Below are 14,088 nucleotides of genomic sequence, written 5' to 3' on the forward strand. Positions count from 1 at the left end.
TGGTGGCCGAGAGGGGCCCACGATGGCCGCAGGTACGTCATTGCTGCCGATGCTGCCACTGCTCACGTCACCGTGAGAGCGTTCTTGGGGACCCTGCTTCAGAGCCACGATGTGCTTCTCCTAAATGCCCTCTGCCTTGGCAAACCGCCCTGCTGAGGCTGGGATCGATTCTGCCAACTGCTCGAATTCGGGTCACGCGGGTGGGTGTTTGCACTGGTCTTTCCAGTACTCGTTGCTGGAGACCACGCACCGGTCCTTAATCTCTCTGAGCCTCAGCTTTCTCGTCACCCTGTGGCTCTGGGGGCAAACACAAGAGCAGATGTCCGCAGGTGGCAGCTCTTTGGTGAGGACTGGTCCTGCCCGGCACGTCAGGGGACGGGCCCCGGATCACGCCTCTGGCAGGTGGCAGAGCCGGAGAGCAGTCAGGGGCGGCTCTCGTGTAATTAGATTCGCTGTCTTTCGTTGCCCCTGAGCGGGCTGTGTGGCTCGTGGCCAGGAGGAAGTCCGGAGATGCCGTGCTCGGGGCAGCGTCCTTGCCCGGCGGCTCCAGTGCGCGGGCAGCCGTCGTCATCCTGTGTGGACGTGCAGGAAGGACAGTGCACGGAACGGACGCCCGTGCCGTGCCAAGTGCTGCCTCCCCTCTGGCAAGGTCGACAGAGGGACGCCCCGTTTTGGGAGCTCTGGGTGCCGTCCGTGTCTGCACCTGAGGGAGGGGGCGCCGGATGAAGGCTCCCGCGAGCGATGTGTTCAGAACGGGCACGGCTGGGAGCCCGGTGCGCGTGGACTCGTACGCGTCTCGTAGGTCTCTGAGCGTCCGAGCCGCGAGACTCTTCGTGGGCTTTGGCTCTTGGTTTGTTTGGGACACTGGTATTGGTATTGGCTTTTAAAGTAAGCATTTCTTTCACGATAAGCGTCTAAAATTTGAACGTAATTTGTACCGCAGAACAAGAGACGCGAATGGAAAACGTGACTTGCCACGGGATCCTGGTAAAACACTCTGCTTTTTTCACATGCAGGTTTGTCTCATTGGGAAACGCAGAACATACCCCCCCACCGGAGAAGCCCTCATGGATGAGCAGAGAACCCGGTACATTAATAGCAGGCAGGGCCGCCCCGTGAGCCCGCCCGGCCGGGAGCCTCCCCATCCTCCTCCCCGGGCCGCCGTGGCACGTGCGGGTCGCCCCCACGGGCGCCAGGCCCTGGACGCCGGGGCCGCCGAGGAGGGGGCGGAGGCCCGGGCCGCCGGACTCTGGCTGTCTGGATTTCACCCTAGAGAAAAAGCCGAGCGCGTGAGGAATTGCGCTGCCCTCCCTCGAGACTTTGTTGACCGGGTGGTTTTGCAAGTGGGACACCTGCTGTTGGATGCAGAGCGGCCGTGCGCAGGAAGTGCTCCGAGCGGGAGCTTGAAGGCCTGGAACCGAGGAGGTAGGCCCCCCGGGACCCTGCCGCGTGCCTGCCGGGTTTCGGGCAGTGGCTCGGCCCTCCTTTGGGACCAACTTGGAATCCTGTGGTTGTTTTTGATTACATGTATTTTGAAGAGATATTGATAATAGACCACTTACACACTGGTTTAGAATTTTTTCTTATAGTTCCTTTTAACATAAGGGACTCCGCTCCCTCAGAGGAAGGAGGTGGGAGCAGGCTGGCAGTGTTCGGACCCACGATTAACCTTTACGGAAGCGTCCAGGCTTCTGGGTGTAGAGCCACTCACTTTCCCTCTATAGAAATTCTTTAAACCAGAAGCAGGTTTCTGAATGCCAGAAAAGCATGCTGTCCTCTTGAATATAAGATAACGTTTTGGAGATGTTGTGGTTTGTTACTGTAGTTCTCTTTGAAATCCCCCAAATGGCAAAAATCAGACATGATAAAAGGGAGAAAATGACATCTGATTGTTCTCGAGTGGCGTTCAAGAGAAGGAGCAAAGCGTGGGTTTTGATGATTTTTGTAAAGTTGTGACCGGGACGCTGGCGGTTGGCACCAGAGGGCGCTGTGGAGCTGGCTGGGTCTGGCGGCGCCTGAGACTCGCCTGTGGGGTTTTCAGGTCGTCGGAGGAACTGGAGGAGCCCTCCCTCAGCCCGTCAGGGGGGCTGCTGCCTGGCTGGCCCCGTGGGTGGGGGGCCAGGGAGGAGGCGGCGAGCCCGGGCTCCCTCTCCCGTGACGTCCTGCCTGGTGTCTTCACCGTCCCGGCCTCCCTGGCTGTTGTGACCTTGCCACGCGGCAGCGCCCCGGAGCGCCTCCTCTGCTCTGTGGGTCACCCCACCCTGGTGGCGTCTGATCAGAAGAGTCTCTCGAGGGATGAGGTGGCCGTCCTGGCCAGAACCCCCCACCCCACTCCCCACTCCAGCTGCTGACCGTCCGTGAGCCGTGCACAAGCCCTGAGGGGCCTTGGGCCGTTGTGTGGGTTGGCACCTCACTTCCCGGTGCGCCCTGCTGAGGCGGGGGCAAGCTGGGCGGGGGGGCGGGTGCTTCTGGCCAGGCCTCGAAGGGCAGGGAGCCACAGCAGGGGGGCAGGGGCCACAGAGACACTCGGGCAAATTTACCCTAACCCTAACCCTAACCCTGGCCTTCCCACCCCAGGATAGTCCTGTCCTCTGCTGGGTCCTCTGGGCTTGATTGAGCTCAGGAGGCGCTGGCCTGTGCCGGGGACGGACCTTTGCCGTGAGCACCCCGGCTCTGTCCCGGGCTCCAGGCTGGACGGCAGGCGGCTCTGGTCGTCGGGCCTCGGCTCACGGGCCTGCCCACCTGTTGGAAACACCGGCAGGGCTGGTGCGCCCCCCGCCCCCTCCCCCCGCCCCTTGGGTCTCCGTGGTCTGGGGCTGGCCTGAGGTGGTCCCTCCGCCCCTGTGCCTGCCCCGTCTGCCCTGCGGGAGAAGCACGCTCCGCTGAGGTTGGACGTGTGCCCTTGGCCTCTCAGCCCGAGGTGGTCCCCTCGCCTGTCGGTGCTGGAATTTAGCGACCTCTCCCGCCTGCGCCTGTGTGATGTACGAGTGGGTCAGACCCCTGGACCTGAGTGATCTCGGTCTGGGGTCTGCCCTCTGCAGGGCAGGAGGGGGTGGTCCCTGCCCTCACGGTTGGGTCAAGGCGTGTGCACGTCTCAGGATGAGCAACCCGGAGGCAGCGCGGAGCAGTGCGCGTGAGCATCAGGGTCCGGGAGCGTGTGCAGGGCCGGGGCACAGGAGGGGCAGGAGGGCCGTCCCGGCCGATTCCTGCTTGCTCTGAGTGGGTTTGAGGCGGCTGAGAGGGGCATCTTGAAGGTCGGCTGGGCTTTGGTAGGTGGAATCACAGCCACAGGGCGGCCGCCTCCCCTGGGTGCCCGGGGCTGGGCTGGGCCGAGCCGGAGCGCTGGTTTTCTGTGGGGGAGGCTCCTGCAGAGTCGTTGGGTGGGAGTAGGCGAGCCCCGGGGTGTCGGGCCTGGCGGGTGGGCAGCCCCCGCATCTCTGGTGGCGATGGCTCTGCCCGCGGTCCCTCCCACCGACGTGCGCCAGGGGCTGGAGCGGACGGAACCAGAGCAGGGCCAGCGGCGAGCCGGTTTCACGGCTCCTGACAGCCTTTCTGTTGGTGTTGGGGAAACCCGCTTTTCAACAGGAAGCCTCTCCTTGGCGGACGTAGCCAGTGAGCTGGACGGGGAGACCCTGCGGAGGCTGAAGCGGGAATGTGGAGGCTTGCAGACGCTGCTCAAAAACAACCATCAGGTGTTTGAAGGTAAAGGGATTGAGCCTTGAGGTTCGGTTCTTCCTTTTTTTTTTTTTTTTGTTGTTGAGAGTGCGGGCACACGAGTGAGAGGGGCAGAGGGAGAGGGAGAGAACCTTAAGCAGGCTCCACACTCAGCGAGGAGAGCCTGACACAGGGCTCGATCTCACGACCTGAGCCAAAATCAAGAGTCTGACGCTTAACCGACCGAATCACCCAGGCGCCTCCCTCCCCCCGCTGCTTTTTCTAGTAAGTAAAGCTCACTTTAGAGGAGTCTGAGATTCCTAGGAAGGTGGGAGAAAGAGAACAGAGTTCTCTCTGCCCATGACCTGCGCCTGCCTCAGCGTCTTCTGCCCCATGGAACATTAGCCACGCCTCTTCTCTGATTCCCTCTGGTCCCGTCGGGCACAGCCGCCCCGCCCCCAGTCCTGGCCTTACCTGGCCTGTGTGAGTGCTCACGCCTCACACAGAAGGAAGACCAAGTCCGGAAGCCTGCTGGCTCTGTGCCGCTGGAGGACTTTCTAGGTGGGGAGTTGCTAGTTGCATTGGCCTTCGGCCGCCTGCAGACTGGAAGGGTCCCAGGGTCCCAGCTGGGCCCTGGGCAGATAGAGGAGGGAGCCCCCGATTCCTGCCCACTCCCCTGGTGGCACGCGTGCACGGTGCCCTCGGGGCGAGGCTGGCACTGCCCTCCTGCCCTGGGGCTCCGGGCATCCGGGACCGTCGGGAGGACGAGGGCCCAGGGCCTGCGCTCTTGCACTCGGGCAGCTGCCGTCCCTGCCTCCCGGGGTCTGCGGTCTGACGGGGGGCGGGGCGGGTGGGTGGGGACACAGAACAAGCGTTCACATGGGTGCTTGGCATTAAAAGAAGTTCCCTTATTTGGAGTTTTCTTTATGTTTTAACTTATTTTTGAGAGAGAAAGAGAGAGAGAGAGAGAGAGAGAGAGTGCGAGGGGAGGGACAGAGGGAGAGGGAGCCACAGAATCCGAAGCAGGCTCCAGGCTCTGAGCTGTCAGCACACAGCCCGACATGGGGCTTGAACCCACGAGCAGTGAGATCATGACCTGAGCTAAAGCCCAACTGACTAAGCCACCCAGGTGCCCCTGTTTCGAGTTTGCAAACATACCTCCGTCGTCTCGATGGTTGATACCTTGTTGTATTTTGTTTTGAGGTCTCCTTCCTCCCTTGATCTTTATGGAAGCGTTTTAGAGCGCGTCCCGGCCTGCCTGCTGTCTTACCTGCGAGTGCCTCAGCCAGTGGCCTTGAAGGTGGTGGCGTTTTGCACCATGGTGGCGTTTCGTGCCATGGGCACGCTTGCGCAGGAGGAGTCAGGAAGGCTGTGCTCGGGAAAGGACATCTCGGCTGGGACTCGGTCAGGAGGCCCAGGAGCAGCCTTCGCGAAGGCTCTGAGTTGGGGAGGAGGAGGCTTGCGGTGTGATGACGGAGGGGTGGGGGAGGCGGCGCCGTGGGGAGGGTCTGGCCTCTGTGGCGGCAGGGGCCCGGTGACCCACAGCCGGCGTGGCCGACCCCCTGCCCAGCTGCGGCGTCGCCGGCTGTGTGCCTCTTCTGTGGCGTGTCCGGAGCCTCAAGGCCAAGTGCGGGGCCCTGTTCAGGCCCCCCCGCGGCGCGGCGTCCGGCTCCTCAGGACTTCCTACGTGGAAGCAGCTTTTGTTCTGTTTCCACCGTGAGGTGTCCCACGAAGGGCCGGTGTGGGCTCGCGCTCCTTTCTGGGAGGCGGGTGTAGGGGTGCAGGGGGCTGCAGATGGCAGGTTGATGTGCAGAGCGGTGGCTCCGGGCGGAGGTGCGGGAACACGTGCTGAGGACGTGAGGGCCAGAGAAGACCAGGCCGGCAGGGGCTGCCGACGTGCCCCCGGGCCCACCTTCCCCTGCCGGGTGGGGTTCCTGGAGGGCTGCACGCGGCGTCCGTTCCCTGCCTGCCTCCTGCCTCCTGCCCGCCCCGGCCCCACCCGCTTCTGCCAGACTAACCACCCCCCGCCTCCGGCCCCCCCACGTGGCTCCCCGGCTTGTGTGTCTGTCACGATGCTGTTTCTCCCCCCCAAGGCTGCCTGCTTGCTCCCCGCCCCCATGTCAGGCCCTGGCCTCTCTGGTGGCATAGCCGTAGTTCTGGACCATAGCCGGGCGTCTTCCCTAAACTGCTGCCCGTCCGCCCCACCCAGTCCTGCCTCTCTGGGCTCCCAGAGTCTGCGTGAGCTTCTGTCACACGGCCTCCCGTATTCGGTCACCTCACTGCCTCAACTGGAGAGACCGTGAGCTCCCTGTGGATGGGCCCGGCTGCTCCGTAGCCCGAGAGGCAGCTGGGAGCCCGTGTCTCAGGATGAAGAAGGGAAAGTAGCCCCGTGAGGAGGGCACGCCTACCCGATCCTTCCTCGCAGGGGGTGGTGACTGGGGGCGGACTGTTGCGTCCCGGAGTCCCAGTCCGTGCGGTGCCATTGTGAGCAGAGCTCAAGGTGGGACGAGGGGAGGCCCTAGGGCCTTGTCGACGGGGATGCGGGCAGCTGTCTGAGCCCCAGGATCTGGGCCGGTCCCCACAGCCCCACCTTTGTGCTGCTGCCGAGGAGGGTGGTCGGGTGGCGACTCGGGGCAGGTGGCCACAGCTGACGGAAGCGCTTCTGTCCTCTCCCAGCCTGAGGGAGTCGAGTACGGCCACCTTCTCTTCCCTGCCTGTGTGTGTGCATGCGAGAGCTCGGGTGTGCACGGCCCCTTACGTGTGATGCGAGAGCTCCAGCGTGTGAGGTCCCTATAGGAGAGCTGGGGTGCTCGCGGCCCCTACGTGTGCACGGGAGAGCTCGGGTGTGCACCCCTGCAGTGCCTTTGGGTGGCCCGGTTGCCCTTGTGGAGCTAGACTGTTTTCGTTTGGGCCTGGCCTTGCTGGGGAAATGCTCACGATGGCATCAGGCCTCGTAAGCAGTGCTGGAGGCCCCGTATTTGGAGTGGTTGCGAAAGTGAGGCCCCGGGACGGGCAGCCCCACTGGGGGGTGGAGAAGCGGGGAGCGGGGCGGCCCTTCCCGAACTGGCAGTTCCTGCTCCAGCTGAGCTCTGGCCAGTGGCCTGGAATCTGCTGTTTCACGAGGCTTTTGTCAATTAAAATACTTACCGTAACCGGGAAGGGCCGCTCTCTTGTCTTTCCCAGTGCGTTGTTTTGTTTGCCTTCGTGAAATTGTACCTTTTTTTCCCCATTATAAATATGCATGCATACCATCGCTTTCTGTGCAGTCGACGTCGGGGGGCACGTTTATTTTTGGAAATGCTTCCAAGTAGGCGGCTTCGGGGCTGAGCTCTGAGTAAACATTCCGCTTGCAGTCATGCCGAAAATATGCACTGAGGCCGGTCTTATCTCTGAGGATGTTTTATTTTATCTTATTTTCTTGAGGGTGTTTTAAGCCAGGGTGGCTAGTCTCTGGTGGTGTTTACGGGACTGAGGGGTCGGATCCACTTTGGATGCCCCCAGTTCCTCCGGCGCCGTGCGCCATGGGAGGAAGCCACCTCGGGGCCTGCCTGGTGCGTGCTGTGGTCAGGGGCCAGGAAGGCCTGCCGGGGGTGTCGCGGGCGTGGTACCAACTGAGTGGCCTGTGCTCACGGTGCCGACCGTGTTGCACATGTGGCCGCAGCTGAGCTCTGGGACTTGCCCCGAGTCTTGAATGTTGAGGCTGGCCTGGCCACCCGAGGCGCGTGTGATCAGGGCCTGAGCACAGGGCACTGCTCCGGTAGATCGTCCATGGGTTTCGGGAACAGTCTACAGCCCGTTTCCCGGAGCATTCTGATGACGGCAGCGTCTGCTTGTCAGGAGCGGGAGGGGATGGACCAGTAAGTAGGTTCCGAGGAAGCGAAGCTTCGGGAGGAAACAAACGTCGGATAAGTGAGCTTGGGTGGAGCGCACCTTGTTCCTGGGGTTCCGTGGTGGCGTCGGGGGCGTGTTTCCACGTGGGGAATCCCGCTGGTGGTCTGACCTGTGGGCTGGCTGGAGCGTGTGTGCAGCCAGGGCCGCGAGCGCCCTCAGGTGCCCCGCACGGGCCGACCCGGGATGGGAGGGGGGTGTCGGGAGCCGCCCTGTGTCCTGGGGGTGCGCGGGAGCGTGTCGCCCTCCTGTGCCAGGGCCGATACTCTGTCATCAGTGCCCGTTCCTCGGGCCTTAGAAATCCTGGCTGGGAAGGGGCGGCTGGGTGGCTCAGTCGGTTGAGTGACTTCAGCTCAGGTCACAATCTCGCGGTCCATGAGTTCAAGCCCCGCGTCGGGCTCTGGGCTGATGGCTCGGAGCCTGGAGCCTGTTTCCGATTCTGTGTCTCCCTCTCTCTCTGCCCCTCCCCCATTCATGCTCTGTGTCTCTCTGTCTCAAAAATAAATAAACGTAAAAAAAAAAAAAAAAAAGAAGTCCTGGCTGGGCCCCTGCTTCCCCTGACCCTGCTCCAGAAATGCGGCTGGGTGCCCTCTTAACTCACCAAACCACTGTAGAGCGCCTGTCGGGAGCCAGCCTGTCCTCAGGAGTGGGACCCCTGTGGAGGCGGGGCCCACGCCCCTCCCTCTCCCCCAGGTTTCTCTTGAACACATCTGAGCCTTTGGGCCGGGCCAAGGGCTCCTTGCTTTTTGGGGTCCACACCCCGGGCATCTGGTGGGAGTCTTGCCTCCAAGGCTCCTTCGGGGCATGCTTTGGGGCCGTGGCATTCGGCTGTGGGAGCATTCAGTGGATCCCAGTGACGTTTCCCTGACCTGAGCTCCCAGACCGATCCCAGGCATCAGCCTTGTGGGGAGCAGGCAGGAGGCCAGCTCCGAGGAAGGGGACAGTCGTGCCAGGCCCGGAGTAGGTGCCCTTGGCTGCCCGCAACGAGGAGTCCCTCCAGTGAGCCCGTCCGTGCACAGGCGCCTCTCCACAGCCCTTTCTCTGCTTTAAGGGCAAATGGTTCATACACGGCAGTCTGTGAGGACATGTTGCAATCACACGAGGTGATTTGAAAGTAAATCTGAGCTTTAATTTGTGCTCTCACGGTCTCATTAGCGGTTGGAGAGCCAGGTTTATTCGGTAGGCTTCTTTTATTTCTCCCCGAGCCTTTCTGTCTCCAGTGGTCTCACAGCTTCCAAGAAAACCAGGATGCAGTGAGCGGCTTTGGCCGTGTTTCTGTGGAGTTGCTGGCGTCTGGGGGAGAAAGGCCCCTCGAAAGCCTGTGGGGAGTCTCGGCCCGAGTGGTGCTGACCGGCTCGGGAGGCAGCTCGGTGCGGGGCCCGGTCAGCTGCTGGGGCCTTGTCCCCCCGCGTTCCAGGCCGGCCTCTGAATCCCTGCTGACGCGGCCGCTGTCCCCCACCCGCTGTTCCCCGACCCGCTGTTTGCGTTTGGGGGCTCTGGTTATGGGGGCACCAGCAAGCCCTCCTCTTCGCCTGCCCAGAAAGGACCTTGCTTGTTTCCTCTCTCGCGCAGCGGTGAGGTTCTCCGGGACAGACGGCAGCGTAGTTCCCCAACTTCCGCTGCTCTCACGCCGCGGGCTCCCAGTGCTCCGCCGCCTTTCCCACAGGCCCATCCTGCTGCCGTCCCCGCCGCTTGTCCCCGTGGTCACGTCCTGGGTCTTGTCAGCAGCAGCCCCTCGGCTTCCCTATGCCCCTTCACCCCTGCCCCCGGTGACCCCTGCCCCCGGTGAGCAGCTCATGCCTCCTGACGGCTCCTGGCCCCTGACCGTGGCCCCTGCAGGCGCCGTCGCCCTGGCATACGTCCACCTCGCTCCTTGCCTGTTCCCTCGGCCCCCTCCTCACACCTCCCTGCTGGGCTCTGCCTCCAGTGCTCCCCTGTAGGCCGCACTGCTGGTGTCGGGCGGGGCCGTGGCCTGGCTCGCCATCTCCACGCCTGGTCTCCTCCCTGCCGGGGCGCCGCCGCCCCAGAGTCTGGCTCTGTGAGCACCGGTCCCGGGGAGCTGGTGGACTTGGAGGGTAACGCCCGGGCCGTGTCTCTCTCTCTGTCCTGAACCGCAGTTCGGAGCGGGCGAGTTCACCTTCGCGACTGGAGAGAGGAGAGGCTCCGGAAGCAGCGGCAGCCAGAAGCGAAACGCAGACTCTTCTCGGAAGCTTTCAAAACCCGCCTGTGCTGGTTTTTCAGCCACCACCCTGACGGCTGCGCTCTGCCTTCGGACTGCTGCCCGTTTGCCCACGGGCCTGAGGAGCTGCGGCCGGCCCAGACCCCTGGGAGGAAGCAGGTTCTGTGAGCCTCTTCCACCCTGCGAGTGCAGGCCTGGCGCGGGGGGGGGGGGGGGGGGGGGGGGGGGGGGGGGGGGGGGGGGGGGGGGGGGGGGGGGGGGGGTGGCCAGGGCGCGGGGAGCCCGCCGGCTCCTCCGGGGACAGCAGGCCGAGCCGGCTGGGTGAGCGGCCCCCGGATTTCCGCCGGAGTGTGGCCTTCCGTGTCACAGACACTCACGCCGCCACCCCGTCTTGAGTGCTGGGTCTGCGTTGTGGACGAGGTCGCCCCTGACCGTCCGGCACCTTGACCTGGGGAAGAGCGTACGGGAGTTGTTGTCGCATCTAGCTCTGGAGGTGGGGCAAGTGCCTGGCCGCCCGGCCCTCTCGGGGGCCCCGTCCCGGCCCGCCTGACCCCTCCTGTGTGACGGCCGGCCTGCCCCACGCCCCCCTGCCGCCCCCGGCTGTGCTGGAAATTCAGCCGCCCCGGGGGTCGGTCACCACGCTGGTATTTTGGAAAAGCTGTAGCACATGGTTGTGCAGGTTGTTTTCAGTTACAGAGAACCAGAGACGGCCCTCGTTTCTTTGGCTAGGTCGCTCTAGGTGGCGTGAAAAAACCCTAAGGAATACAAAGCAAGGCCAGAAAACAGAATGATCGCAGAAAGGCAAAAACCGCCCCTGCCCTTCCTTCCCTGCTAGGTTTTCTCCCAAGTGCTGTTAGTAATTGTTTGCATTCTGGGAAAAAAATCCAACGTGTTTGTGTTTAAAATTATTTTTGGTTTTACGTGAAAGGCCACGTCGACACACACGGTCCTGCCGCTCACTTTTCGCACAGTGCACGTATGTACCTCGGTGGCCTTTCGTCGTGCGGGTGTTCGCGGTTCGCCTGTGGCAACGACAGTAAATTCTTCCCTTTCCCTGAGCGGTGCCTCAGCTTGGTGCAGCCCGGGAAGTGCCTGGCCGGCCTGGCCAGGGGTGGGAGGGGCGTCCAACGGGCCCCGGGGGCTGCGTTGTTTCCCGCCCCCAGCCTCTCCCTGCGTGAGGTTCTTGGGTGGCCTGAGCGGCCACGGTGACGCCCCCCCCCCCCCCCCCCCCCCGGGCTCTGATGGGCTTGGCCAAGTGCAGGCGGAGCCCCCTCCTGCCGCGTTGGCAGGACATGCCTGCCTGGTGTGGGGAGTCACGCCTGGCAGAGTGGAGGGAGAAAGGCCTGGGGTCCCAGCGCTGGGGCCGCAGCCTCCCCGTCTCTGGCCTCTGTCACGGAGCTGAGGTGCCTTCGTCAGCGAGGCCGGTGGGTTGAGATTTCCCTTAACGCGCTGCCTGGCACGTGTGGGACGATTCCCGTCAAGACGAGCTTCCCGGCCTCCCTGCCGTGGGATCAGATCCGAAGCAGCCTCCTTTCCCTCCCCTCGAAAGGAGAACACCTCCTAACGGGGAGACGTGAGCCCGGGACTCCCTGCACAGGCGGGTGGCCCCAGCCAGGCCAGGGGGGCAGCTCCTGCTTTAATTACCACGTGAGGGAGCGCTACCACGACAGCCACGGTTTCTGTGGTCTGTGCCTCTGTCCCCGGCCCCGGAGCTGCCAGTCCCAGAGTGGGTGAGGTGCCCTCGGGAAAATGGGCTGCCCCCCAGAGTTTTGGGATGGACGGTTCGCCCTGAAGAATCCCAAGGTTGCATTCTCCGCCATGTGTGTTCGTTGGGGTCAGGGGGTGCCCGCTCGCGGGTGCCCTGGGAGACCCCTGTCCTGAGGTGGGTGGGTGTCCAAGGGTCCTGCCAGGCCGGGTGCCGTGCTGACTCACCACACCTCGCACACTCCCTACCTGCCGCCCAGGATGGCACAGATGCCTGGGTAGGCCCGTCCCCTGGATCCAGCCTCTTGGTTCCAGCTGCCACTTCTTACTGGCTACGAGTACCACGGTGCCCCCACCCAGGCCACTAGCGGCAGGCCTTGCGCTCACCGTGGGGTCGCCAGGCGCGCCACACGCGTGTCTGCGGGGGTATGTGGCCAGATGATTGCTGTCGGCGGCGGCCTGGGCCTGCTCCGAGGACGCGCCGGGGGGACAGCTCAGCAGGTGCGGAACATGGCGTTTCGCGAGCGCCTCACAAGCGGTGGAGGTGAACCGGGCCGGGCGCCCAGCCCTCTGCCCCGTGCGTGGCAGGCAGTCACGCCCTTAGAGAGCAGCCTCCGCCCTCGCCCCTCTCCAGAGCCCGGCTCACCCCGTCTGCCACAGAGGAGGGGCGCTGGGGAACTCGGAGCGGCTAACCTAGCAATGGGGCGGTCGGGGACGGCACGGCAGCTGACCCGAGCGTCCTGAGGGCTGGGTGATGACAGCCTGGTGCTCTGGTGGGAAGGAGCCTGTCTGGTGCACTTGAGGCTGTGGGCTGCGGTCAGTGCAGGGTTGGGGGTGGGGTGGGCAGGGGAGGGGCCTCTGGTCGGGTCAGGTGGTCCATCTTCCACGTACCCCCAGCCTCTCCGTCCTCCTCCACCTACCATGAGCTCCGGATGGCAGGGGTCCCCTCCCACCTTGGAGGTGGCCCCCGTCCACCCTTCCCGTCGAAGACCCTTCACCCCCTCAAAGGGCACTGGAAGGCGACACTGCGTCTCTGTCCCTCTCTCCTCCTGGGGTGACCGCCCACTGAGGGTCGCCGCGCAGGGGGACGACAGCCCAGCCCGGAGAGGCCGAGAGCGCCCTTTAACCTCCTCCCACTCAGCTCTGGCCGGCACCTCCCTGGGGTGCTTTTCCCGTGGGCTCCGTCCTCAGGGAAGAGGCAGCTCACGAGAAAGTACATTGAAAACGGATGAGTCTTGGGGTGTCCCAGCTCCTGGCCGAGTTCTCGCAAGCATGGCCATAGCTCAAGAAGCGGTTACCATGGCTGTTTGGAACGACCTGGGTCACCCCTCCCCCCACGAAGCCCTGGGTCCAGTGAGCGAGGCCAGAATTCTGGAAGGCCCCGGGTCGGGAGTGTCTGCCCCGTGAGTCTCTCGAGTCCTGTCGTGCTTGGCGCTTGATGGAGCCTGCGTGTTGTCGCGTGTAAGCCCCGCCTCCCCGTGGCACGTGGGTCACCTGGTGCCCTGGAGAGCAAGCTCTGTCTCCAGAGGCTGGGCGACTTGCGGAGAGTCATGGTTGGCGGCTGCCAGGGTCAGGGTTCAAACCCGGCAAGCCCTTGGCTGGAGGGGACACGTGGGGTTTAGTGGGCCGGGCGTTGATTCCCGTCCCACCCCTCGGGGCCCCCGGCGCCGCCCGCCATCGTTGGTGCTGAAGCAGCTTTCGAGATGAGCCCGTCCCCGTAAACAGCAAGTCACCGTAACGCAATGTGCTCAGTAGTTGGCGTTCAGTTGGTGTGTGGATGGGCATCCTCAGATCGTCCCCGTCCGGAGATCCCTGCCCTGTGACTTCTCCAGAGTTGCAGCCAGGCAGCATCCTCGTCTCAACCTCTGGCAGAGGTCAGAGACCACTGACCTCCTCGCCACCCCGCCCTGGGCCGCGGTGGCGGTGCCTCGGCACCCTTGTCTGCGGACCCTGGGAGGGCAGGCGTCAGGGCCAGCCGGCTGGGCCCCAGCAGGAGCCGGACTGTGCGGCCGACGCCGTCCGTCGGCAGGGCGTCAAAGCCTGGGCCTGGGGGGGGGTGGTCCACCCCGTGGCTTCTCTAGTGAGGAGCGCAAGTGCGTGGCTCGGGGCCACAGAGCTGGGAGGTCAGTTAAAACCACACGGTAATCCATCCGGCCTTTGTCGCTCTGGGGGGACCTGGCTCCCAGGGCTCCTTGGGTAATCAGGAGTCTAGGGACTTTTAATCCGAAGAGGCCACAGCGGCCTTGGCGGCAGGGCTCCAGCCCCCTCTCGTTCAGGTGATTTATCCAGGTGAGGGGCAGCGGGGCCGCTCTCCGCCCCCGGAGCCGTCCGCCCCGTGCGGGGAATGGGACGCTCGCTGGCTGGGACAGAGGGTGGGGGTGGGGCGCGGGGGGCGGCTGGGGCACACTCCTGGCCGGAGCTAAGAGCATTGCCCTTGGGCTCAGCAAATACCACAGAGCACGTGTGGTGGGCCGGGCCGTGCTGGCACCGGGCACGCGGTGGCGCCCTCCAGAACGCACAGGGAGCCCTGGCGCGTCAGCTCAGACGGGCGGTGGTGCTGGAGCGGGGCCCCATCCAGGCGGGGCCAGGCTGGCTTTCAGGGAGACGGGCTGTCCTGGGCGGCTGCGCCGTGGGGGGGGAAGGGGCCGCTCATGGAGCAGGTG

At 64.3% G+C, this 14,088-nt stretch overlaps 1 protein-coding gene across 3 annotated transcripts in view; it reads left to right on the forward strand.

The window, feature by feature from the left end:
• The window catches only part of TRMT44 (tRNA methyltransferase 44 homolog), a 30,112-nt gene extending 19,483 nt beyond the window's left edge, over positions 1 to 10,629 (forward strand). For 2 of the 3 annotated variants that reach the window (XM_043573091.1, XM_043573093.1), the window contains exons 9-12: positions 1,017 to 1,425; positions 3,586 to 3,702; positions 9,660 to 9,926; positions 9,986 to 10,629. In XM_043573091.1, the coding sequence (XP_043429026.1) occupies positions 1,017 to 1,425; positions 3,586 to 3,702; positions 9,660 to 9,889 (756 nt within the window). In that variant the 3' untranslated portion in view covers positions 9,890 to 9,926; positions 9,986 to 10,629. The remainder of the gene's footprint in view (positions 1 to 1,016; positions 1,426 to 3,585; positions 3,703 to 9,659; positions 9,927 to 9,985) is intronic. The other variant, XM_043573092.1, reaches the window with a different exon arrangement.
• Positions 10,630 to 14,088: the final 3,459 nt, after the last annotated feature.

This window comes from Prionailurus bengalensis, chromosome B1 (assembly GCF_016509475.1).
Source record: "Prionailurus bengalensis isolate Pbe53 chromosome B1, Fcat_Pben_1.1_paternal_pri, whole genome shotgun sequence".
Lineage (NCBI taxonomy): Eukaryota > Metazoa > Chordata > Mammalia > Carnivora > Felidae > Prionailurus > Prionailurus bengalensis.